General features: G+C 43.1%; 1 protein-coding gene across 1 annotated transcript; it reads left to right on the top strand.

Annotated features, from left to right (window-relative positions):
* Window positions 1-255: 255 nt before the first annotated feature.
* On the top strand, window positions 256-7,400 carry AHSG (alpha 2-HS glycoprotein). Its single transcript, XM_036851717.1, has 7 exons — window positions 256-637; window positions 2,745-2,855; window positions 3,133-3,217; window positions 3,594-3,757; window positions 4,935-5,036; window positions 5,934-6,020; window positions 6,669-7,400. Exons 1-7 carry the CDS (start codon window positions 425-427, stop codon window positions 7,008-7,010), a joined length of 1,104 nt encoding a protein of 367 aa, XP_036707612.1. The 5' UTR covers window positions 256-424; the 3' UTR covers window positions 7,011-7,400.
* The last annotated feature ends 16,681 nt before the right edge of the window (window positions 7,401-24,081 follow it).

Genomic DNA, 24,081 nt, shown 5'->3' on the forward strand with positions numbered 1-24,081 from the left:
AGCACTCCAGGGCCAGCTGTGCCAGCCCCTCCTCTCCTTGGTGCTCACCTCATCCTCTCAGCTGCCTCATTTCTTTGCTGCTGTTACCATGTTCCAAGCCGACCCTGGAGCATCTCCCCAGCCCACCCCCCAATCTGCCCCCACCCGCCCCCTAGCAAGCATTGACTCTGGCAGATTTCTGCCAAAGGGGGACCAGTGATGTCTTAACCTGTTTGTTTTTCCAGGACTGATGTTTGCAGGGGGCTTTTTTTTGGAACCAGAACAGAAGTCATCCCACATCCTTACGCAATCCTTCCACAGGCTCCAACAAATAAAGGGCCTTTGGACCCTCCACCAGTCTGCCTTTTCCAGCAGAGCACCTGGGTTGGGCCTGAAGCCTCCAGCTACCCGCCTGCCGACCTGCCAGGACCTCTCCAGGGCAACCATGAAGTCCCTCGTCCTGCTCCTTTGCCTTGCTCAGCTCTGTGGCTGCCACTCTGTCCCGCATGGCCCGGTTCTGGGTTATAGGGAACCAGCCTGTGATGACCCAGAAACAGAGCAAGCAGCCCTGGCGGCCGTGGACTACATCAACAGGCACCTTCCTCATGGCTACAAGCACATCTTAAACCAGATCGACAGTGTGAAGGTGTGGCCGCGGGTAAGTGACCCTGCTGTGTAGGAGTGGGTGGGGCTCAGCTGGGTGTCTCTAAGAGCCCACCTCCCAGCACAAATGAAATCGCAGAGTGGAAACACCCTGATTCCTCCCAGGAGGGAGGGAGAGGACAGGCGGAGGGAAGAGAGGAGACATTCTGTACTGTGGTCAGGGGGTCTCCAGGAGGGTGCTGGATGGGGGCAGGAGGAGAGGGAAAGGCTTTGAATGATATTTTGAGGATCACAGGTAGAAAGTGTGGTTTTCTAGAAAAACTAGGACCAGAGACTGGATTCTAGTTTCCAAACTACCACTGACTGGAAATCACTTCTTTTCCTTTGATTCTGTTTCTCTAGATAAAGACTGAGAGTGAATGAAACGTGCATTTGATAAGTGCCTACTATGTGCCAGGCCCTTTCACATATATCATCTCCTTAACCCCTCTCTCACCCCACCCCCAGTCCTGTGGGGTATTGTCCTTGTCTTACATGAGGAAACCAAGGCTCTGACATATTAGGGCATTTTTTTACCCAAGGTCATAAAATAGTAAGCAACAGGCTAGGATTCAATTCTAGAACTGTGTTCCTTCCTCTACACAAGCTGCCTCCCCAAGAAAGGTACCCACATCCCAATGAGAAATCTTGGCATGAAAGGATTCACCCCCTCACATGCTAGGCAAGAAACCAATGCAGCCTGAAGCTGGTGACAATGATGATCAAGCTGGGAAATGTGTGCCTTGGGGGTCAGCTGAGTGATTTGGAGAGGTGGGGAAAAGCCATCTATCTATTGCCTATTTTGAAATTAGATTTTATAGCTGATGAAGGATAATTCTTTCAGTCAACGCTGATTACAAGCCTTCCATGGGCAAGAACCAGTGTCAAGCGCTATGGGAGATGCTAAGTTGACTCATACGAAATAGCCAGTTTTGTATAATAAAAGCAGTCAAATATTGGCATTTTAATGATGCAACCTAATACAAAGGTGAGAAAGACATAGTGTCCACAAGAGATTCACAATCTAGGAAGGAAAATAAGGCAAACCTCAGGATGTCTGGACTGACTCACGGACATCTGATCTCACAATGGGACAACATATTTGAAATCGGGATTGTCCCAGATGGATTTTAGGAGTTCTGCAACCATAGTGAAGTACAACGGTGATTCAGAGGAAGCACTGATCAATTCAGGGGAAATGACACACAATGTGCATGTCTGAGGGAAAGAAGGAACAACACTGCAGTTTTCACTAACAGCAGGGTTTGAGAAACCCAGGAGCCCCAGGCTCCTATTCACTAGCTCTGAGTGTTTTCAGGAAGTTAATTTAGGCATATCTGCACATCATAAAACACAGCTTCCTCCAGGAAAGGAGATTTTGAGGCTTCAGGTACTAGTGAATCACGCAGAACAGACATGAGAGACAAGTAGAGCTGGGCTGAAAGAAAAAATAGCCATACTCGTACCTTCTGGATTTTTCCGGGCTTTATAGAAAGGATACAGAAACAGGTGAACTGGCAGGAACAACTCCAAGGAGTCATACAAGCTCCCCATCACCTCCTTACCCGCTGCTCCTTCCCTCTGTGCTAGTGACTGACTGACACACTGCTTCCTCCATCAGAGGGAGGCTCACGCTTCCCTCTCGTTACCAGCAGGGGGCAGTAGGGAACAGCAACTTTTCATCCAGGCATCTACAAGGCAAAAGACAAAAAGCCACAGACAACTTTTCCTTTAGAAAGGAAAAGAAAATGGGGAAGGAAGGAAAGTAGATGTTGAGAAGGAAGGAAGAAGTAGAGAGAGGGATGAAGAAGATAAAAGAGAGACAGTAAGTTATTATCCTACACCAACTTACTTTGCTGATTGACTGAGAAAAATCCAAAGCTGACTTTTTCGAAGTACTGCTTGAAGGGTGAAATTTTTAAAATTAAATAAGTATCAACATTCACTTTTAGCTTCCACATACAGGTCAGCGTGATGGCTGTGCTTCCGTCAACCAGTCCAAGCCCACGCCCCCTTCTTTCTTACCTCTCCAACAGGGAGTGAGTTCAAACCCAGTAGGGGCTCACCCTTGGACCCGCTCAGCAGTATCAGGCTGCTCACTTCTGCATTCTCTGTCTCCACAGCGGCCCACGGGAGAGGTGTTTGACCTTGAAATAGACACGCTGGAAACCACCTGCCATGTACTGGACCCCACCCCCCTGGCAAACTGCAGCGTGAGGCAGCTGAAAGAGCACGTGAGTGCCCCTCTTAGGGCGACTGCCGCGGGGGCAGCTAAAATTGCCAATTGATGGCGCCTTCCCTGGGGCTGATTTTTACAATTCACCTTTTTTTCGTACTCCCACCTCCTGCGAAACCAGTGTCATGTTTCAACATCACCCAGTGAAGGAGATTTTGTGAGGCTCACCTTTGACATCCACGTCCCGCCCCCCCCCCCCGCCCCCATCCCCCCAACCGTGAGAAGTGAGAGGTCAGCCCTCCTCCCGGGCTCTCACTGTGGGTTTATTTCCCCAGGCGGTGGAAGGAGACTGCGATTTCAATGTGCTGAAACAGAACGGACAGTTTTCCGTGTTGTCTGCAAAATGTGATTCCAGTCCAGGTAGAGATGATTATTATTCTTATTATAGTTACCTGGTAGAGAGAGTGAGGAGGGAACCTGAACCTTCTGTTTTCAACAGAAGTAGTTCTAGCCACTTTGTTGGTGATGAAAAGAAGCCAAGTTTCCTGGGTTTGGGGACTTTAAAACTGTGTTTTAAGGAGCTGTTCTCATTGGAGGTGGAAATCGCCCCTTGGTGAGAGGGGCTTCTGCAACAATGCCAGCATGGCAGGAGCCACCCGAAGGTTTAGTAAGAAGCAGAGAATCCTCCTGCAGCCATTTGGATCATGTTTTAGCCCTTTCAAATAAGCAGAGCGGGGGCAAGTGCCGCAGAGAATTACAGCCCCGAGCCAAGTTGATTTCTTCGCTCTGTGCGCAGACTCGGCAGAGGACGTGCACAAGGTGTGTCCAGACTGCCCCCTGCTGGCCCCGCTCAACGACAGCCGGGTGGTGCACGCAGTAGAGGCCGCGCTGGCTACCTTCAACGCCCAGAAAAGCGGCTCCTACTTTCAACTTGTGGAAATTTCTCGGGCTCAATTTGTGGTAAGACTGAGATCCTGCTGACAGTTTGGGCAGTTTGGTGGCACTTCGGGAGTGGACGTGGTGAAGCAGGGGTGAGGGACGGTGCAGGGGCAGCCACGGGAAGTCAACGAGGGTGGTGGGAGAAAAGGGAAAGAAAGGGTTCTGAGTGTCCTAAGGACCCCGAGGACCGTCAGCGCATCCCCCAACTAAGCCACTTCAACACAAAACAGCCAGATGCTGTGTGTCCCCAGTTCCTCGGTTCCAGTTAACACCAAGGTGGAAGTTCCCACTTTATCCAGAAGCACCCACTGTAAATTCATGGGTCTCCACATCGCCATCACCCATCACCACGGAACATCTACAGCGCTCTTGTAATTGATACTTACAAAGGCATGGGCATACTTACATAATGGCAGGATCCTAAAATGCCTTTGAATCACTGAAAAAAAAACCTAATTGTACCGTGGTTGGGTTAGCACATTTGAATGCAATGGAATTCTAGTATTTCTAATATTTTTAAAAACTTGTATTCTGGATGCCAGCCATGGCATGCTTGGAAATACACTATAGGCAGTAATTCTATTAACCAGAATATGCGATTCTCAGAACACCCCCGCCCCAGACTATAACAAGTAACAGATATTTTATTATTGTAAGTGTCCATATGCTCCAAGAACTATAAGATAGAAAAGCATAAGTATCTTCTGTACTTTCATTTATATTTTTCATTTGATCCTGCTGTCTAAAATACATGGGAGAGGAATTAATTTCTTTACTTTCCCACCCCATCTTGGAGTAACCTGAGCCGTGGGTCTCAAAGTGCAGCCCCAATAGGGAAGTTGGCAGGAGGCAGGGTTCCCACTGAGGTCAGTGTAAGGTCAGCCTTCTGGGTTCCTGCTTTCTACCTGAAAACTCACCTCTGCTCTGAATGATGGGCAGTGGATACCTGCACCTCCTTCAGGGAAGACCCAACCCCAGTTTCTGTATGCAAGCCCTTCAAAAACCCAGTGTCTCACTGTAAGCCCTATGTAAGCCACTGGGGGCATGTTTCCTGGCCACACAGTGTGGTCTCCGTGAACCGTGCTCCCTGGACTGTGCAATGCCATGGCCCTCGCTACTTCCCTCTGGCCTCTCCTTACCAGCCTTTTTTCATGCTGAGTCACGTTGCTTCATGAAAATTTTCATTTATCCTCATCAGCCTCTTCCAGCTTCTGTTTCTGTGGAGTTTGCAGTGGCTGCCACTGACTGTGTTGCTAAAGAGGTCGTAGACCCAGCCAAGTGCAACCTGCTGGCAGAAAAGGTGAGCGGGCTAGGCATTGGGTTGGTAAAGTCAGTCATGGAACAGAGCATCCTTAGAGCAAATTCGTATCTTGGGGCTGCAGAAAAGAGGAATGCAAAATATGCATTCCCTGTGAGGCTGGGTTGTGCCAGGCCATCCTCTGGGGTGTCATCTCCCCTGCTTAAGAGCTATCACCAGATCTTCTCACCCAATGGAGGCCCCTGGAGTTAGAGAGGCTGTTTCCTAATTAAGATGAGCCATGTCAGGCCATTGGGAGTATAAAGTGTAGATTTTCTAGATAGACCTCTGATATGAAATCTTTCAAGTCCTTAAGCCAGTAATGTCCTCTTCTAGGAATTTAGCCTAAAGAGATGATCGTGTTTGACAGGATATATCTATAAAGATGATTTATGACAGGTACAAAATGACCCCAGAAGATCTGAATATCCAAAAGGAGGTAATCATTGAATAAAATATGGCACATTAGTAAATAGAAAATTATACAGACACGAAAATTACATTTTCAAAGAATAAGGAATGATATAAGAAAATGCTATCATTATAGCACGTGAAAAACACAGTATACAAAATGGTGTAGTCAGTGATGCCAGTTTTTAAATGATATTTAATAGTAGTTAAAAATAAGAAAGAAATACATAGATGTGAACAGAAGTTCTCCTGGGTCACCACCATTTCTGAGATTATGGGTGATCTCTCTCATTACCAAAGCTTTTCTGTATTTTCTACATTCTATATAAAATATAAGCAGAAACCATACACTTTAGGAAAAGGTTTTTTTTTAAAAAAGGAATTAAGAATTTAAGTTTTTTTCCCTTGATGTGTTGGAGTATAAGTGAAACTGGGAGAGAAGTCCACTTTCTGAACTGGTTCAAATAACTCCTCTCTTTCTGTGGGCAGCAATATGGCTTCTGTAAGGGGATGGTCACTGAGAATGTTGCTGGTGGGGAAGATGTTGCAGTGACCTGCACGGTGTTCCAAACACAGGTAAGGGCGTCATGGATGTACCTGCCCTTATCTTCAGAATACAATGACCCCTTCACCTTTCTGCGGTGCATTAGTAATTTCGGGGCATTTGCTGCCTGTCCTTTTGAGCCCCACCATATAGATAGTGCAAGGGAATGTGAAATCATCAATAAACAAAAGGTTGTTTCAGCCATGCCCTCCCCTCCCACGAACTGGTGGTTACAGGGCAGAACCTCCCTAGTGTGCAATTGGCGAGGCCACGTGTTTTATTTGCTGGCTTGGGGAGCGGGGGCGGGGAGAGGCGGGGGCAGTGGGCGTGGTTTTCTGAGTTGCAGAGTCCAGGTGGCCAGATGTGTCTGACAGCTCCCTGTGGCTGCAGGTGTAGATGAAAAAGAGGGTGACGCTACTCGTGAAGGTTAGCCATAAGGTGGGGTTCTTTCGCTCGTGGAACAGTGTCAGTCTACCATCCCCAACACAGCTGGTGAGAAAGGGGCTACCGCAGGCCAGTTACCCCTCCCGTGGAGCCCTGATGACCATCCCTTGTACCTAGGTAGTTCTTTTTTGCCAGATTCCTTGCAAATAAAAATTAGTACCGTGAGAGAATTGGGTGGGGTTCCACCTGGAAGGAGGAGAAAGGCAGCTAACCTAAGGAAACTGTCCTCTCTCCAGCCTGTGCTCCCGCAGCCCCAACCAGATGGCGCTGAAGCAGGGCCCCTCACGCCTGCACAGGGCTCGGCTGGGCCAGCGCTTTCTCCAGCTGGCCTGCCCGCGGCCTCCCTGGTGGTGGGACCCAGGGCCGTGGCAGCTCCCCCGATCCCCCCACCGGTACACCCGGCGCACTACGACCTGCGCCACGCCTTCTCGGGTGTGGCCTCAGTGGAGTCAGCCTCAGGAGAAACGTTTCACGTGGGGAAAACACCCAAGGTGGCGCAGCCTAGCGTTCCTGCTCCTGAAGGTCCAGTTCCAGTGGTCCGCCCTTGCCCGGGGAGAATCAGATACTTCAAGATCTAGAAGACGGTCGGAGATGAGAAGGTTTGGCACAGAGAACATGGCCACCGTTTTGTCCAAGTATGGGTATGCGTGGGAGCTGTGTCTGCTATCAAAGCAAGTGCTGCGTGTGGTCTAGATTAATGTCAAGTCTTGAATGCCAGCTTCTCCTCATCCTTCGGAGGTCGGGGAACAGAGCGGGTGATAGTTATGTTTGATGGAAGGCATAAGGTCAGCAACTTGATTGTTATTGTTTTGATGCTAAGCCACCACCATTGTGTTCTCTTCTTTCTCTTGACCTCACAAAAATAATTGGAACTGTGATTTTGAAAGGTGCTCTTGCCAAGTTTATATCTGCTTGTTAATAAAAATGCCTGAAGGACCTTCCTTAGAAAAGAAGGTTCTAAGCTGAAGTGTGGTCATGATTGTTGCCTACTTCATCCAAGCTCACGTGTGTGGTCTGTCTTTCCAGCAACCACACCACAAGTGTCCCTAATCAAAGTCAAAGTGAAAATAGGATCAAAATAGAACAAAAATCTGCTATATTACTACACACAGGAAAAAGTGAGACTAGGATCTGCTCATAACTCATAAGATCTGATCATTTCCTTATAAGAAAATAATTCTTTTCATAACGGTCAGAAAATATCGCTAAATTGGGATCAAGTGCCTGAACTTTGTACAGACAAACCAGCCATTGGTTTTCCCCAATACCCAGGTAAGGAAAGATCAGCAATTAACACAGGAGCCTCACTTTAATTATATCTGTTCACTATTTATGCTTAAAATAACTGTTAATTGTACCGTATATACTTCATTTTATGATGCAGGATTGGTCTTTCTAGCCAATCCATTTTAAGACCTCAAGTTAAAGTTCTGGTGTATAGTATGAATAGAGGAGGGATACCTGGACAGGTAAATCCAGTGGACATTTGTAGATACTATCCAAGTGTTCAGAGAGCATAAAGAAATAAACAGTTCCCATTGTAGAATGGTGCCTAGACAATTTCAATTTTTATCTACTAGCATTAGGTTGTTCTGAGCAACCTAAGTGGGCCCTTTCAGGTGAAATTTTAAAGGAGTAAGACTAATAACCAGTTGAGTGGCTTCACTTGAACCAAGGAGATTGAATCAAGCATTGGCACTCACCTTATCACTCTTGCCTAGAGGTTTTGCCAACATTCCAATAACCAGAAAGAATGGCCAGGAAGGTAGGAAAACCTTTAGGTACCTCAGAAGCCAGGGGACATGAGGAAAGCATGGTCAGCTAAGCTAAATGCTGCAGAAAGAGCAATAAGCATGGGGACCAAGAAAAGGCCATGGGTTAGTTGACCAACTAGGAGGTGATGGTGACCATTGGCAGATGCAGTTTCACTAGAAGGTTGAGTATAAAAGCCTGGTGGCAGGGTTAACTGGTGGAGATGATGAGAAAATGGAGGGGAGTGTGTAATCTCTTTTAAGCCGTTTGTTGGTGAAGGGTGGGAGAGAGAGGACGTAATCTAAAAGGGTTGATTTTGGACAGATACAGCAGAGAGGGGCAGCTTGCAGTGAGGCTTTCATTCCCTGACCAGGGATGGAAACCTCGTTGGTGGCAGTGAGAGCATCAAGTCCTAACCACTAGACCATGAGAAGCTGTGGCTATAGTCTGGGCCCCAGGTCTTGTCTGCCTTGAAAAAAAAAATTTGACAAGGAGACAGAAGGTAGAAAGGAGAGTAAGGCACTTATTAGAAAAGCAGAATATATGCAGAGAGACTCACAGGCCAGCTCAGAGAGAGTGATGCCTTTGGGAAGTTTAAATCATTTGTAAGGGGGCAATCTTCCTGGTCTTTGTTTTCCTCTGGCCAGTCATCTTGTTTTGACCCCATAGCTGATTAGTCTCAGGGTCCTTCCCTATGTGTGTGTGCATCCTTTAGCCAAGATGGATTTCAGTGCGAGGGTCCCTGGGAAGTTAGCAAAACTTATAGTCTGGCGTCCCCCCCACTCTTTTTGACCCTCAAGGAGCCTTTCTGTGCATGTGCAGTTGAGGTCTCCCTGACTCCAAGGATGAGAAATATGTGATCTCTTGATTTTTTACCTGAGCAGGGCTTAGCCCCTCTCTGCCCCTGCCATTACTGTTATCTTAAAGTGTCCACAGGAGACAAAGTCCAGCTGTTTACCCAGTTCCTCTTGTCATTTCTATCTCGCAGTATAAACAGGAGGCCGCTTGCAAAAATATCTAGCCTGTAGCCCATCTATCTCCTACCTCAATAAATATGAACAGAAGGGTAGCTGTAAATGTCTAGCCTGGAGCCCATCTATTCTGCCTCAGGATAACTGGGTAGAGGGAAGATTTCTTTTCCAGGAAAGAGGAGTTTTGAGCATCCTTAGGGCAAAAGATGGGAAGAGATGGAAGAAGAAGAAAGAGAAAAAGGATATGATGGGGTGGGGGCCATGGGAGATTTTAGTGGAGAGCTGGAAATGGTTTGGGCAACTCTGCCAAAGAGTCTAGACCTTCTTTGAGGGAGCTTGCAAGGGAATCCCGAAAACACACTTTTCACCCAGTACTAAAAGAGACTCGTCCGCTTTCCACCCTTGCTACACACAGGTGTGGCTGGGAGAGAACACGTGGAGTTTTAGTCAGTGTTTTCCATGGCAGGTGGTACATACCCAACCCAAAGCAGCTAAAGTAAAAAGGGAAATGTCACTGCCTGTGTACTGGGAATTCAAATGGATGAGTCTTACCTAGGGCACAGCGGAATCCAGGGGTTCAAAAGATATCATTTCCATTCTCTCTCTGTCTGTCTCTGTCTCCCTCTCTCCCTCTCCCTTCCCCCTTCTCTCCCTCTCCCTCCCTCCCTCCCTTCTTCCTTCCTTCCCTTTTTCTGTCTGTCATCAGTGCTTGCCTTCAGTCTTAGCCAGGATGGCCACTGGCAGCCTCACACCTACATTATCATTGGTGCCTAATCCTGAAGAAAAAGAGAAGGGCTAGTCAAGAAGAGCCAAGGGAGAAGCTATTCCAGGGGAATAGCAGGCACAAAGGCCTAGAGGCAGGAAACAGGTTGATGTGGCTAAGGATGAGAAAGGAAGCTGGACTGAAGCAGCTAAGAGGAGAAAGAGGAGGGCTACAGAAAATGAGGTTGAAGAAGCCGGTGGGGGCAGGTCATGAACAGCCTTGAGATCCTCAGGAGTTAGGATGTTTTTCTCAATGCAGTGGGAAACCACTAAAGGTTTAAGCAGAGCAGTGGCATAATCTGATTTACCTTAAGAGATCACTCAGGCTCGGTGGTTCTCGACCTGGGGATGGCGGGAGGTGGGGTGGAACAGTATTATCCCCTTCCCGACCCCACACCCAGGGACATTTGGAAGTAAGGGGAGGCATTTACTTGGGGTGCTACTGGACAGAGGCCAGGGATGCTAAATATTCTGAAATGGACAGGACATCCCCAACAATGAAGTCCCAACAATGAACAATGATTAATTAATACCCCAAATGCCGACAGCATTCATGTCACGTTGTTAGTTGCTGTAGGGAAAATGGGTTGCATCTGGGCAAGAGTAGCCACAGGATAGGAAGTGACTGGCGCTTTCTAGGGGAGAGATAAGTGTACCTTAGTCTAAGGTTGTGGACAGCAGATGTGGTTTAAAGATAAGGATATAACTTCAGGTAGAAGTGCTAGGACCTGCTGATGGATTTGATGAGGGGGTAAGAAAAGGACAGGACAGGTGAAAGGTAACTCCTGGATTTGTGGCTTTGCAAACTGGGTAGATGCTGGTGTCATTTACTGAGGCAGAGGGCACCGGTTCATTTCATCTGAGTTACCTCAGTTTCTCTCCTCTCTGCCTTGAAATTGTGCAGTTGATTTTTCTATGTCAGGCTAACCCATGCCTTGATCCGACAGACCTGCACTGTCTGGGCTAAGCTGATTCACCTTTCATTTCTTATGGCCCTCATTATACAACCAGATGTATACAACAGTCTGGCAGGGGTGTAGGGAGGATTAAATGCGATGCTAGAATTATATGCTTGGAACCTTCTTGACACGTTCTAGGTTCTCAGTAAGGGTCCTCCCTCTCTGCTTCCTCTTCCTGTCCTCTGAATTTGGTGGCTTCAGCAGATTATGTCCTTGACCTTCTCTTAAATGTGTACTCTCTGCTTGGCAAGCCCATCCTTTCTCATGATTGAAACTCTTGATCTTACACGGATAACTTCCAACTTTACAGCTCCAGCTTGGGCCTTTTTCGTATTTCAACATTGCATTTCCAAATGTCTCCAGGATTTCCTCACTTGAATTTACCTAGAACAGTTTCCTACTTGATTTATTTGATGAAAGAGACGCATACCTGAAGACTTAGCCGTCTTCAAAATGTGCATATTCTAGAAATATTTCTTCCTAAGAGTAAACGTAAATTAGAAAGGATGAGTTATGGAGCTGTTAAATCTACTGCGCTTATGCTCATTTTTGCATTAATGCTTCCCTATATTTTCTCAGCATCATCTTTAATATTTGGCAGAAGGCTTGCTCCTAAATTAATAGCATTGCATGTGTCTCATTTACTTGCCTTCTTAGTGGCTTTTTAATTACATCTGCCTCATCTTCCAAAGTTACTGAATTTCAGGTGTATTTTTCAGTACTGTACCACCACCACCAATTAACAATATTTGGTGGGTGTTAAGATAATAGAAATATTTACAACTAAAATAACAGTGAACATTAGGGTAATAGAATAGTGGTCATCAAAATCACTTATGGAAATTTTGCTGCACATGAAAAAAAAGTGGTTCCAACGATATTGACAAAGGGTGATGGGTATTTCTCTTCCATGGGACAGTCATACGGCAATGTTGTAAACAAGGTTTACAATGTACTTGCTTAAAGGTTCTCTGTACATCCCCTGCTTGACCAGTCCCCACTTCCCCTACACTCTACTCACTTGACTGACCTTCCCCCTAAATCTTCCCCCATAATTGTAGACTCTAATCAGAAAATACCTACATACTTCCCACCCTCCCCCACCAGAGATAGTGATTGTTCTAATATTTAGCTCGGAATGGCTACCCCTTGATAGTTTAGCAAAGGGAAAACCTCTGCCCTAAGAAAGTACTTAGCCCGGGGAGGCTAACAGGAGTTTAGAGGGTCAGCTCCTCTGCTGCTTTCCCTGGTAACCTGAGCCAAGCTGACATCAGTTTCCCCATAACTGGTAGCCTCCCTAGTCCTCCCCAGAGCGAAGCCTGCAGCTACATCCTGCCCTGCTGTTCACCGCATATAGTGGGGTGTCGCTCCAGGACCTTGCTTCCGGCATGTAAGCTCCCCCATCCATCAGACCATTGATGTCTCTGTCGCTGACCCTGGGCTCTTTCTTCAGTCTTGAAGCTGGGCAAGCACAGGGCTTGCAGGCCTCTGGGGTGCAGCCCGGCAACCATCAAAGAAATAAAAGATCTGTGACAGGCTAGTTAATCTTCACTGGAGTATGCAAATAGGATTTCTAAATTTGGCATGCAGATACCTTTGAGAGACAATATGAAGTCCCTTGCAGAGGTGCCAGTGGCATAACTATGAAAGAGAAGAGTCCCTTAGTGTTCCTAAAAACATGTACTGTTCCTTTTGGGATAGAGTAGCCAAGCTGAACCCAGAGCCTGCACAGACCATTCCTACCCCAGCTTTGAGGCAGTTGATGGAAGAAGCTCTCTGGCTTGTCCCTGAGGAGCTGATGTGGCAGAAGTGTCCAGGCGTACAGGCATGCCTTGTTTTGTTGTGCTTTGCTTTATTGCGCTTCACAGATAATTGTGTTTTTTACAAATTGAAGGTTTGTGGAAACCCTGCCTAGAGCAAGTCTATCAGCGCCATTTCCCCAGCAGCATCATGTTTTTCTTAAGGCTCCTGGATTTTGAAGAACTAACCTCAGAAGAATTCCTTTGCTCTTCTAGTACTTTTTAACCGCCTATTCATCCTCCTATAATATGTATTTCAGAGTGGATGAGACAAAATTTTGGTCACAGGATAAGTGTGCAAAAAGGCCAGAAAAAACATAGGCCTTTACGTGAAAGATATTTGCATCCTAAATTCATGTTTGTTTGTATGTTTTTTATATTTGTCTTCAGAGATCATAGAATTATTTTAAAAGTTAATAATTTTAGTGTACATTGAGTTGTTCAAGTACTTGGTGTTATGAAAGCTGCTTATAAGACAGTTTTTACTGTGCGTTAATCTCCAAATGACAATTACAGTAGATGTTTCTATAAAGGTCAACTGCTTTCTGGTTTAGATCCACTCCAGTGGATCCACTATAGCACCAATAGTAGCTTCTAATTGACGTTTTACTTTTCTGCTTCAAGCTAAAGACAGATGGGTGTGTGTATGTGTGATATGAAAAGCAAGCATTTGCCAGTGTTCTTTTTTAAATCAAATCATTGTCAGATTTCACTGGACTTTTTGAAAAGGTGTGTGTCTATTCTTTATTTGTAGTGGGTTTTTTCTGTCTCTAATTGCAACCTGACTCAAGGGTTTTGCATCCTAGAGTCATTAGTTATGGCAGCAGGCAACTGGAAATTAGAATTTCAGTATAACAGTTGTCTCTTTTGGAGGCCTGTTGGGATTGGTTGTATAAACAATAATAAAGTGACTAGATTAGACAACACTGCAAACTGACATCTGTCTTGGGAATTCTAAATGTGAATATTAAAGCTAAGGTGGGCTTCCCTGGTGGCACAGTGGTTAAGAATCCGCCTGCCAATGCAGGAGACGCCGGTTCGAGCCCTGGTCTGGGAAGATCCCACATGCTGCAGAGCAACTAAGCCCGTGTGCCACAACTACTGAGCCTGCGCTCTAGAGCCTGCAAGCCACAACTACTGAGCCCAAGTGCCACAGCTACTGAAGCCCACGTGCCTAGAGCCTGCGCACTGCAAGGAAGAGTAGCCTCTGCTCACCGCAGCTAGAGAAAGCCCACGCGCAGCAACGAAGACCCAACACAGCCAAAAATAAATTAAATTAAATTAAAAAAAGGATGGAGCTTGTATGTTTAAAACAAGAAAAAAAAGCTAGGGTCAAATATAAGATTGTATTTTATTTTTGAAATGTATTTTATTGAAGTATAGTTGATTTACAGTGTTCTGTTAATTTCTGCTGTACAGCAAAGTGATTCAGTTATATATATATATATATATATATATATATATATACACACATTATTTTTCATATTCTTTTCCATTATGGTTTGTGACAGGATATTGAATAGAGTTCCCTGTGCTATACAGTAGGACCTTGTTGTTTATCAATTCTATATATAATAGTTTGCATCTGCTAATCCCAAACTCCCAATCCACTCCCCCTTGGCAACCACAAGTCTGTTTTCTATGTCTGTGAGTCTGCTTCTGTTTCGTAGATAAGTTCATTTGTGTCATATTTTAGATTCCACTTATAAGTGATATAAGATTGTATTTTAATTTACTGTACTACTTGAAATCATGAAACCATAATCAACTATGAGTCTGATGCCTGTTGAAATTAAGATTAAAAAGATGCTTATAAAAATGTCATTTAATTTTCATTTCTCTCACTAATCATTGCCTAACATATTTTTAAAGATGGAGGAAGGTATTTGATCTCATGAAGTAACTAAAAATTAAGTCTGTTCTTAAATAAGACACCATGGCAATATATTTGGATAAGGGCGATTCTATAAATAAGATCATTAAAATACCTTTTGTTAATAGTAATCTTCTTTAGCATTTGCAAAATATGCTTCCTTCAAGAGGCTTGAAGTGCTTTTTTAATATCTTTGTACTGCTTCACAGTAACTTGAAAACTGCAACAGATCTACTCTCTAAAAATATCATTGCAAAAAGAATTTTCTCAATGGAAATGAAGGACTTAACATTGAATAAATAGCCCCCCAAAATCTATTGCTTCCTTTGTCTCAAAGTGTACAGTGAGATCAATGTCCCATTGAACTTTGCACTGGTGTGAAATCATCTGATGCATTTGGTCAATTTGGGGTGTAACATTTTAAAAATAAGTAGTCAGTCATGTCTAATTTATCAGTTCATGTATCCCCAGTACTTCTTATACGTTCACAATATATAATAGTTGTTCAATAAATATTTAATACCCGAATTTTTTAAAATGTACTTGCTTTAAAAATACTCAGTCTTGGGCTTCCCTGGTGGCGCAGTGGTTGAGAGTCTGCCTGCTGATGCAGGGGACACGAGTTCGAGCCCTGGTCTGGGAGGATCCCACATGCCGCGGAGCGGCTGGGCCCGTGATCCATGATTGCTGAGCCTGCGCGTCTGGAGCCTGTGCTCCGCAACAAGAGAGGCCGCGATGGTGAGAGGCCCGCGCACCGCGATGAGGAGTGGCCCCCACTTGCCACAGCTAGAGAAAGCCCTCGCGCAGAAACGAAGACCCAACACAGCCATAAATAAATAAATAAATAAAATAAATAAACCCAAAGTTTAAAAAAAAAAAAAAAAACTCAGTCTTTGGCTAATTTTTAAAAGTTTGGGAAATTGTTTCAAATTTTGTTTTCAAAATTTTTAAAAAATTGTTTCAAGTTTTGTGTATAAAGTGAGACTTGATTGCAGTTTTAATATCTCGCTATTTAACATTTGCATGATTCAAAATCATATTGTTGAACTGGGCCCCGCTGCTCGCCGCTTACAAAATCAAATTCACAGATGTTGATAGAAAGGAAAGTTGTCTTTAATCACAGTGCCAGCAATCTGGGGAGATGATAGACTCAGTGTCCCCCAAAAAACTACCTCCAAAGATTCTGCTTGGCCATGAAAGCTTTAAAGGGAAGGAGGGAAGTAATCTCAGTTAATCATTGAGATAGGGGGTCAGAGTCATCGCCATCACCCCAGTGCATGCAGACTTGTTGACTTCTGTGATCTTCCTCTAAACGTTATCTTGTTCACACAGTTTGGTCACACAGTTTGAGAGATTACTGAAGGGGACGCTAGGGAAGAGATCTGGTCATCTGTTAATTATTCTTCATTTCTGTTTATTTGATCTACGGAAAGAACCGGCAAGTTAGGCAAGGTATTGCCTGATTAAACGATTTGAAAGGTGTGCTTGGGCTGGACATGAGTAGAGCACGGGGGTGCCTGGTTTAAAAGTTAGTTACAGGAGATTAACCAAGATGGCGGAGTAGAAGGACGTGCTCTCACTCCCTCTTGCGAGAGCACCAGAATCACAACTGGCTGCTGGACAATCATTGACAGGAAGACCCTGGACTTCACCAAGGAGGATCCCCACGTCCAAGGACAGAGGAGAAGCCACAGTGAGACGGTAGGAGGGGCGCAATCAGAGTAAAATCAAATCCCATAACTGCTGGGTGGGTGACTCACAGACTGGAGAACACTTATACCACAGAAGTCCACCCACTGGAGTGAAGGTTCTGAGCCCCACGTCAGGCTTCCCAACCTGGGGGTCCTGCAACGGGAGGAGGAATTCCTAGAGAATCAGACTTTGAAGCCTAGTGGGAATTGATTGCAGGACTTTTACAGGACTGGGGGAAACAGAGACCCCACTCTTGGAGGGCACACACAAAGTAGTGTGCGCATCGGGACCCAGGGGAAGGAGCAGTGACCCTGGGGGAGACTGAACCAGACCTACCTGCTGGTGTTGGGGGGTCTCCTGCAGAGGCGGGGGGTGGCTCTGTTTCACCGTGGGGACAAGGACACTGGCAGCGGAGGTTCTGGGAAGTGCTCCTTGGCTTGAGCCCTCCCAGAGTCTGCCATTAACCCCACCAAAGAGCCCAGGTAGGCTCCAGTGTTGGGTTGCCTCAGGCAAAACAACCAACAGGGAGGGAACCCAGCCCCACCCATCAACAGTCAAGTGGATTAAAGTTTTACTGAGCTCTGACCACCACAGCAACAGTCAGCTCTACCCACCACCAGAGCCTCCCATCAAGCCTCTTAGATAGCCTCAACCACCAGAGGGCAGACAGCAGAAGCAAGAAAAACTACAATCCTGCAGCCTGTGGAACAAAAACCACAGTTACAGAAAGATAGACAAGATGAAAAGGCAGAGGGCTATGTACCAGATGAAGGAACAAGAAAAAACCCCAGAAAAACAACTAAATGAAGTGGAGATAGGCAACCTTCCAGAAAAAGAATTCAGAATAATGATAGTGAAGATGATCCAGGACCTCGGAATAAGAATGGAGGCAAAGATTGAGAAGATGCAAGAAATGATTAACAAAGACCTAGAAGAATTAAAGAACAAACAAACAGAGATGACCAATACAATAACTGAAATGAAAACTACACTAGAAGGAATCAATAGCAGAATAACTGAGGCAGAAGAACGGATAAGTGACCTGGAAGACAGAAAGGTGGAATTCACTGCTGCGGAACAGAATAAAGAAAAAAGAATGAAAAGAAATGAAGACAGCCTAAGAGACCTCTGGGACAACATTAAACGCAACAACATTCGCATTATAGGGGTCCCAGAAGGAGAAGAGAGAGAGAAAGGACCAGAGAAAATATTTGAAGAGATTATAGTCGAAAACTTCCCTAACATGGGAAAGGAAAGAGCCACCCAAGTCCAGGAAGCGCAGAGAGTCCCATACAGGATAAACCCAAGGAGAAACACGCCGAGACACATAGTAATCAAAGTGGCAAAAATTAAAGACAAAGAAAAATTATTGAAAGCAGCAAGGGAAAAACGACAAATAACATACAAGGGAACTCCCATAAGGTTAACAGCTGATTTCTCAGCAGAAACTCTACAAGCCAGAAGGGAGTGGCATGATATACTTAAAGTGATGAAAGGGAAGAACCTACAACCAAGATTACTCTACCCGGCAAGGATCTCATTTAGATTTGATGGAGAAATCAAAAGCTTTACAGACAAGCAAAAGCTAAGAGAATTCAGCACCACCAAACCAGCTCTACAACAAATGCTAAAGGAACTTCTCTAAGTGGGAAACACAAGAGAAGAAAAGGACCTACAAAAACAAACCCAAAACAATTAAGAAAATGGTCATAGGAACATACATATCGATAATTACCTTAAACGTGAATGGATTAAATGCCCCAACCAAAAGACATAGACTGGCTGAATGGATACAAAAACAAGACCCATATAGATGCTGTCTACAAGAGACCCACTTTAGACCTAGGGACACATACAGACTGAACGTGAGGGGATGGAAAAAGATATTCCATGCAAATGGAAATCAAAAGAAAGCTGGAGTAGCTATACTCATATCAGATAAAATAGACTTTAAAATAAAGAATGTGGGCTTCCCTGGTGGCGCAGTGGTTGAGAGTCTGCCTGCTAATGCAGGGGACACGGGTTCGAGCCCTGGTCTGGGAGGATCCCACATGCCGCGGAGCGACTAGGCCCGTGAGCCACAGCTACTGAGCCTGCGCGTCTGGAGCCTGTGCCCCGCAGCGGGAGGGGCGGCGATGGTGAAAGGCCCGCGCACCGCGATGAAGAGCGGTCCCTGCACCGCGATGAAGAGTGGCCCCCACTTGCCGCAACTAGAGAAAGCCCTCGCACGAACCAAAGACCCAACACAGTCAAAAAAAATAAAATAAATAAATAAATAAAGTAGCTATAAAATAAAGAATGTTACAAGAGACAAGGAAGGACACTACATAATGATCAAGGGATCACTCCAAGAAGAAGATAAAACAATTATAAATATATATGCACCCAACATAGGAGCACCTCAATACATAAGGCAACTGCTAACAGCTATAAAAGAGGAAATCGACAGTAACACAATAATAGTGGGGGACTTTAACACCTCACTTACACCAATGGACAGATCATCCAAAATGAAAATAAATAAGGAAACAGAAGCTTTAAATGACACAATAGACCAGTTAGATTTAATTGATATATATAGGACATTCCATCCAAAAACAGCAGATTACACGTTCTTCTCAAGTGCGCACGGAACATTCTCCAGGATAGATCACATCGTGGGTCACAAATCAAGCCTCAGTAAATTTAAGAAAATTGAAATCATACCAAGCATCTTTTCGGACCACAACGCTATGAGGTTAGAAATGAATTACAGGGAAAAAACGTAAAAAAGACAAACACATGGAGGCTAAACAATACGTTACTAAATAACCAAGAGATCACTGAAGAAATCAGAGAGGAAATCAAAAAATACCTGGAGACAAATGACAATGAAAACACGACGACCCAAAACCTATGGGATGCAGCAAAAGCAGTTCTAAGAGGGAAGTTTATAGCTATACAAGCCTATCTCAAGAAACAAGAGAAATCTCAAGTAAACAATCTAACCTTACACCTAAAGAAACTAGAGAAAGAAGAACAAACAAAACCCAAAGTTAGCAGAAGGAAAGAAATCATAAAGATCAGAGCAGAAATAAATGAAATAGAAACAAAGAAAACAATTGCAAAGATCAATAACACTAAAAGTTTGTTCTTTGAGAAGATAAACAAAATTGATAAGCCATTAGCCAGACTCATCAAGAAAAAGAGGGAGAGGACTCAAATCAATAAAATCAGAAATGAAAAAGGAGAAGTTACAACAGACACCGCAGAAATACAAAGCATCCTAAGAGACTACTACAAGCAACTTTATGCCAATAAAATGGACAACCTGGAAGAAATGGACAAATTTTTAGAAAGGTATAACCTTCCAAGACTGAACCAGGAAGAAACAGAAAATATGAACAGACCAATCACAAGTAATGAAATTGAAACTGTGATTAAAAATCTTCCAACAAACAAAAGTCCAGGACCAGATGGCTTCACAGGTGAATTCTATCAAACATTTAGAGAAGAGCTAACACCCATCCTTCTCAAACTCTTCCAAAAAATTGCAGAGGAAGGAACACTCCCAAACTCATTCTATGAGGCCACCATCACCCTGATACCAAAACCAGACAAAGACACTACAAAAAAGGAAAATTACAGACCAATATCACTGATGAATATAGATGCAAAAATCCTCAACAAAATACTAGCAAACAGAATCCAACAACACATTAAAAGGATCATACACCACGATCAAGTGGGATTTATCCTAGGGATGCAAGGATTCTTCAATATACGCAAATCAAGCAATGTGATACACCATATTAACAAATTGAAGAAAAAAAAACCATATGATCATCTCAATAGATGCAGAAAAAGCTTTTGACAAAATTCAACACCCATTTATGATAAAAACTCTCCAGAAAGTGGGCATAGAGGGAACCTACCTCAACATAATAAAGGCCATATATGACAAACCCACAGCAAACATCATTCTCAATGGTGAAAAACTGAAAGCATTTCCTCTAAGATCAGGAACGAGACAAGGATGTCCACTCTCACCACTATTATTCAACATAGTTCTGGAAGTCCTAGCCACGGCAATCAGAGAAGAAAAAGAAATAAAAGGAATACAAATTGGAAAAGAAGAAGTAAAACTGTCACCGTTTGCGGATGACATGATACTATACATAGAGAATCCTAAAACTGCCACCAGAAAACTGCTAGAGCTAATTAATGAATATGGTAAAGTTGCAGGATACAAAATGAATGCACAGAAATCTCTTGCTTTCCTATACACTAATGATGAAAAATCTGAAAGAGGAATTATGGAAACACTCCCATTTACCATTGCAACAAAAAGAATAAAATACTTAGGAATAAACCTACCTAGGGAGACAAAAGACCTGTATGCAGAAAACTATAAGACACTGATGAAAGAAATTAAAGATGATACCAACAGATGAAGAGATATACCATGTTCTTGGATTGGAAGAATCAACATTGTGAAAATGAGTATACTACCCAAAGCAATCTACAGATTCAATGCAATCCCTATCAAATTACCAATGGCATTTTTTACGGAGCTAGAACAAATCATCTTAAAATTTGTATGGAGTCACAAAAGACCCCGAATAGCCAAAGCAGTCTTGAGGCAAAAAAATGGAGCTGGAGGAATCAGACTCCCTGACTTCAGACTATATTACAAAGCTACAGTAATCAAGACAATATGGTACTGGCACAAAAACAGAAACATAGATCAATGGAACAAGATAGAAAGCCCAGAGATTAACCCACGCACCTATGGTCAACTAATCTATGACAAAGGAGGCAAAGATATACAATGGAGAAAAGACAGTCTCTTCAATAAGTGGTGCTGGGAAAACTGGACAGCTACATGGAAAAGAATGAAATTAGAATACTCCCTAACACCATACACAAAAATAAACTCAAAATGGATTAGAGACCTAAATATAAGACTGGACACTATAAAATTCTTAGAGGAAAACATAGGAAGAACACTCTTTGACATAAATCACAGCAGGATCTTTTTTGATCCACCTCCTAAAGTAATGGAAATAAAAACAAAAATAAACAAATGGGACCTAATGAAACTTCAAAGCTTTTGCACAGCAAAGGAAACCATAAACAAGACGAAAAGACAACCCTCAGAATGGGAGAAAATATTTGCAAACGAATCAGTGGACAAAGGATTAATCTCCAAAATATATAAACAGCTCATTCAGCTCAATATTAAAGAAACAAACACCCCAATCCAAAAATGGGCAGAAGACCTAAATAAACATTTCTCCAAAGAAGACATACAGACAGCCACGAAGCACATGAAAAGCTGCTCAACATCACTAATTATTAGAGAAATGCAAATTAAAACTACAATGAGGTATCACCTCACTCCTGTTAGAATGGGCATCATCAGAAAATCTACAAACAACAAATGCTGGAGAGGGTGTGGAGAAAAGGGAACCCTCTTGCACTGTTGGTGGGAATGTAAATTGATACAACCACTATGGAGAACAATATGGAGGTTCCTTAAAAAACTAAAAATAGAATTACCATATGACCCAGCAATCCCACTACTGGGCATATACCCAGAGAAAACCGTAATTCAAAAAGACACATGCACCCGAATGTTCATTGCAGCACTATTTACAATAGCCAGGTCATGGAAGCAACCTAAATGCCCATCAACAGAGGAATGGATAAAGAAGGTGTGGTACATATATACAATGGAATATTACTCAGCCATAAAAAGGAACGAAATTGAGTCATTTGTTGAGAAGTGGATGGATCTAGAGACTGTCATACAGAGTGAAGTAAGTCAGAAAGAGAAAAACAAATATCGTATATTAACGCATGTATGTGGAACCTAGAAAAATGGTACAGATGAGCCGGTTTGCAGGGCAGAAGTTGAGACACAGATGTAGAGAATGGACATATGGACACCAAGGGGGGAAAACTGCGGTGGGGTGGGGATGGTGGTGTGCTGAATTGGGCGATTGGGATTGACATGTATACACTGATGTGTATAAAATTGATGCCTAATAAGAACCTGCAGTATAAAAAAACAAACTAACAAAACAACTAATACTAAACTTTCATTGGGTTATTTGTGTGGAAATATGTTAATATAAATGTTTCAGACATTACGTGAAATTTCTAAAAATCTTATATTTGTATTTGTATGGAAATATGTATGGAAATATGTTAATATAAATGTTTCAGACATTACATGAAATTTCTAAAAATCTTATATGTTCTGGTATAATGTTATAAGTAATAATCCTAGTTATTACTTTAAAATGTATATCTCAGAAATAACTAATTTTCTTGTCAACTGCATTATTATGAACTTTCATCAAATTTTTAACTGTGGTCATTTTTAAGTCTTTTGTCATTTACAGACAGTTCTGGGTGTACTCTGATGCTTTTGCAAATATGTTCCTATAAAAGGGTTTCATCTTCAAGAAATTCATGGAAAAGACTCTGACAAGTACAGGTTTCTGGTAACTGACTGTACTGCTGAACTGAATGAATAAGCATTTTCAGAACTCTAATGAAAAACTGATGAACTCAAAAAAGTGCTAACAAAAGATCAAGATGAAAAAAAAAATTTAATTACATGGGACTGAGTGAACTGATGAGGATGAGTATAATTTTTGTGACTTTCTGTCTGAATTAAAAAAAAAAAATCCCACAAAATTGGGAGGGGGTTTCCAAGTGTTCATTGCTATTATATAAAAATATGCTTGGGTTTTTTTGTATATTGACTTTGTATTCTGTGACCATGCTAAAGTAACTAATTAGTTCTAGAAAATTTTTATACATTCCTTGAGATTTTTCTGTATAGACAATCATGTCATCTGAAAATAGTACCAATCCTCTTTCTTCTTTTCCAGTCTATATGCATTTTATTTCTTTTTCTTGCCTTGTTGCACTGGCTAAAAATTCCAGTACCATATTGCAGAAGGAGGACTGGTGAGAGTGAATATCACTGCCTTGTTCTTGATCTTAGTGGGAAACCCTTCAGTCTTCCATCATTAATTATGATGTTAGCTCTAGTTTTTTGGGGGTTTTTGTTTATGTTTTTTTGTAAACACTCCTTTTTGGGTGAAAGATGTTCCCTTCTATCACCAGTTTGCTGAAAGGTTTTATCATGAAGGAATGTTGAAGTTTGTGAAATGCTTCTTCTGCATCTGTTGATATGATCTGCAGTTTTTCCTATTTAGTCTGTTTGTATTATGCATTACTTTGTTTTTCTAATGTTAAACCAGCCTTGCATTCCCTGAATAAACCCCACCTGTTTATGATGTAAAAAAAAAAAAAAAAAGAAAGTTAGTTACAATATAGCTTTGCTAAAGTGACAAGGAAAGGGGCTTCCTGCTGAGGGCGGTTTCCTGCAAAGAGCCGCTTACAATCCTGCAATGTAACTATCATAAAATATAACTATCTTGGGACTTCCCTGGTGGTCCAATGGTTAAGACTCTGCACTCCCAATGCAGGGGGCTCGGGTTCGATCCCTGGTTGGTGAACTAGATCCCGCATGCCGCAACAAAGATCCTGAGTGCCACAACTAAGACCCGGTGCAGCCAAATAAATAAATAAATAAATATCAAAAAATAAATAAATAAAACGTAACTATCTTGTATGTTCAACTGGTGCATTTCTCTTCCAAATTGACTCTCATCCTTGCATCTTTCCAATTTTGGTTCATAACACCCAGCCAGTCACCCAGCAATTAGAATTTCATTCATCACAAGGTAAATCCAATTTTTTTAAGTCTTTAAGATTTAAAGCAAGAATGTATAACCTACACGATAAGTACTCTTAACATTAGTTTCCCAAATAATCATTTT

Source organism: Balaenoptera musculus, chromosome 4, assembly GCF_009873245.2.
Source record: "Balaenoptera musculus isolate JJ_BM4_2016_0621 chromosome 4, mBalMus1.pri.v3, whole genome shotgun sequence".
Lineage (NCBI taxonomy): Eukaryota > Metazoa > Chordata > Mammalia > Artiodactyla > Balaenopteridae > Balaenoptera > Balaenoptera musculus.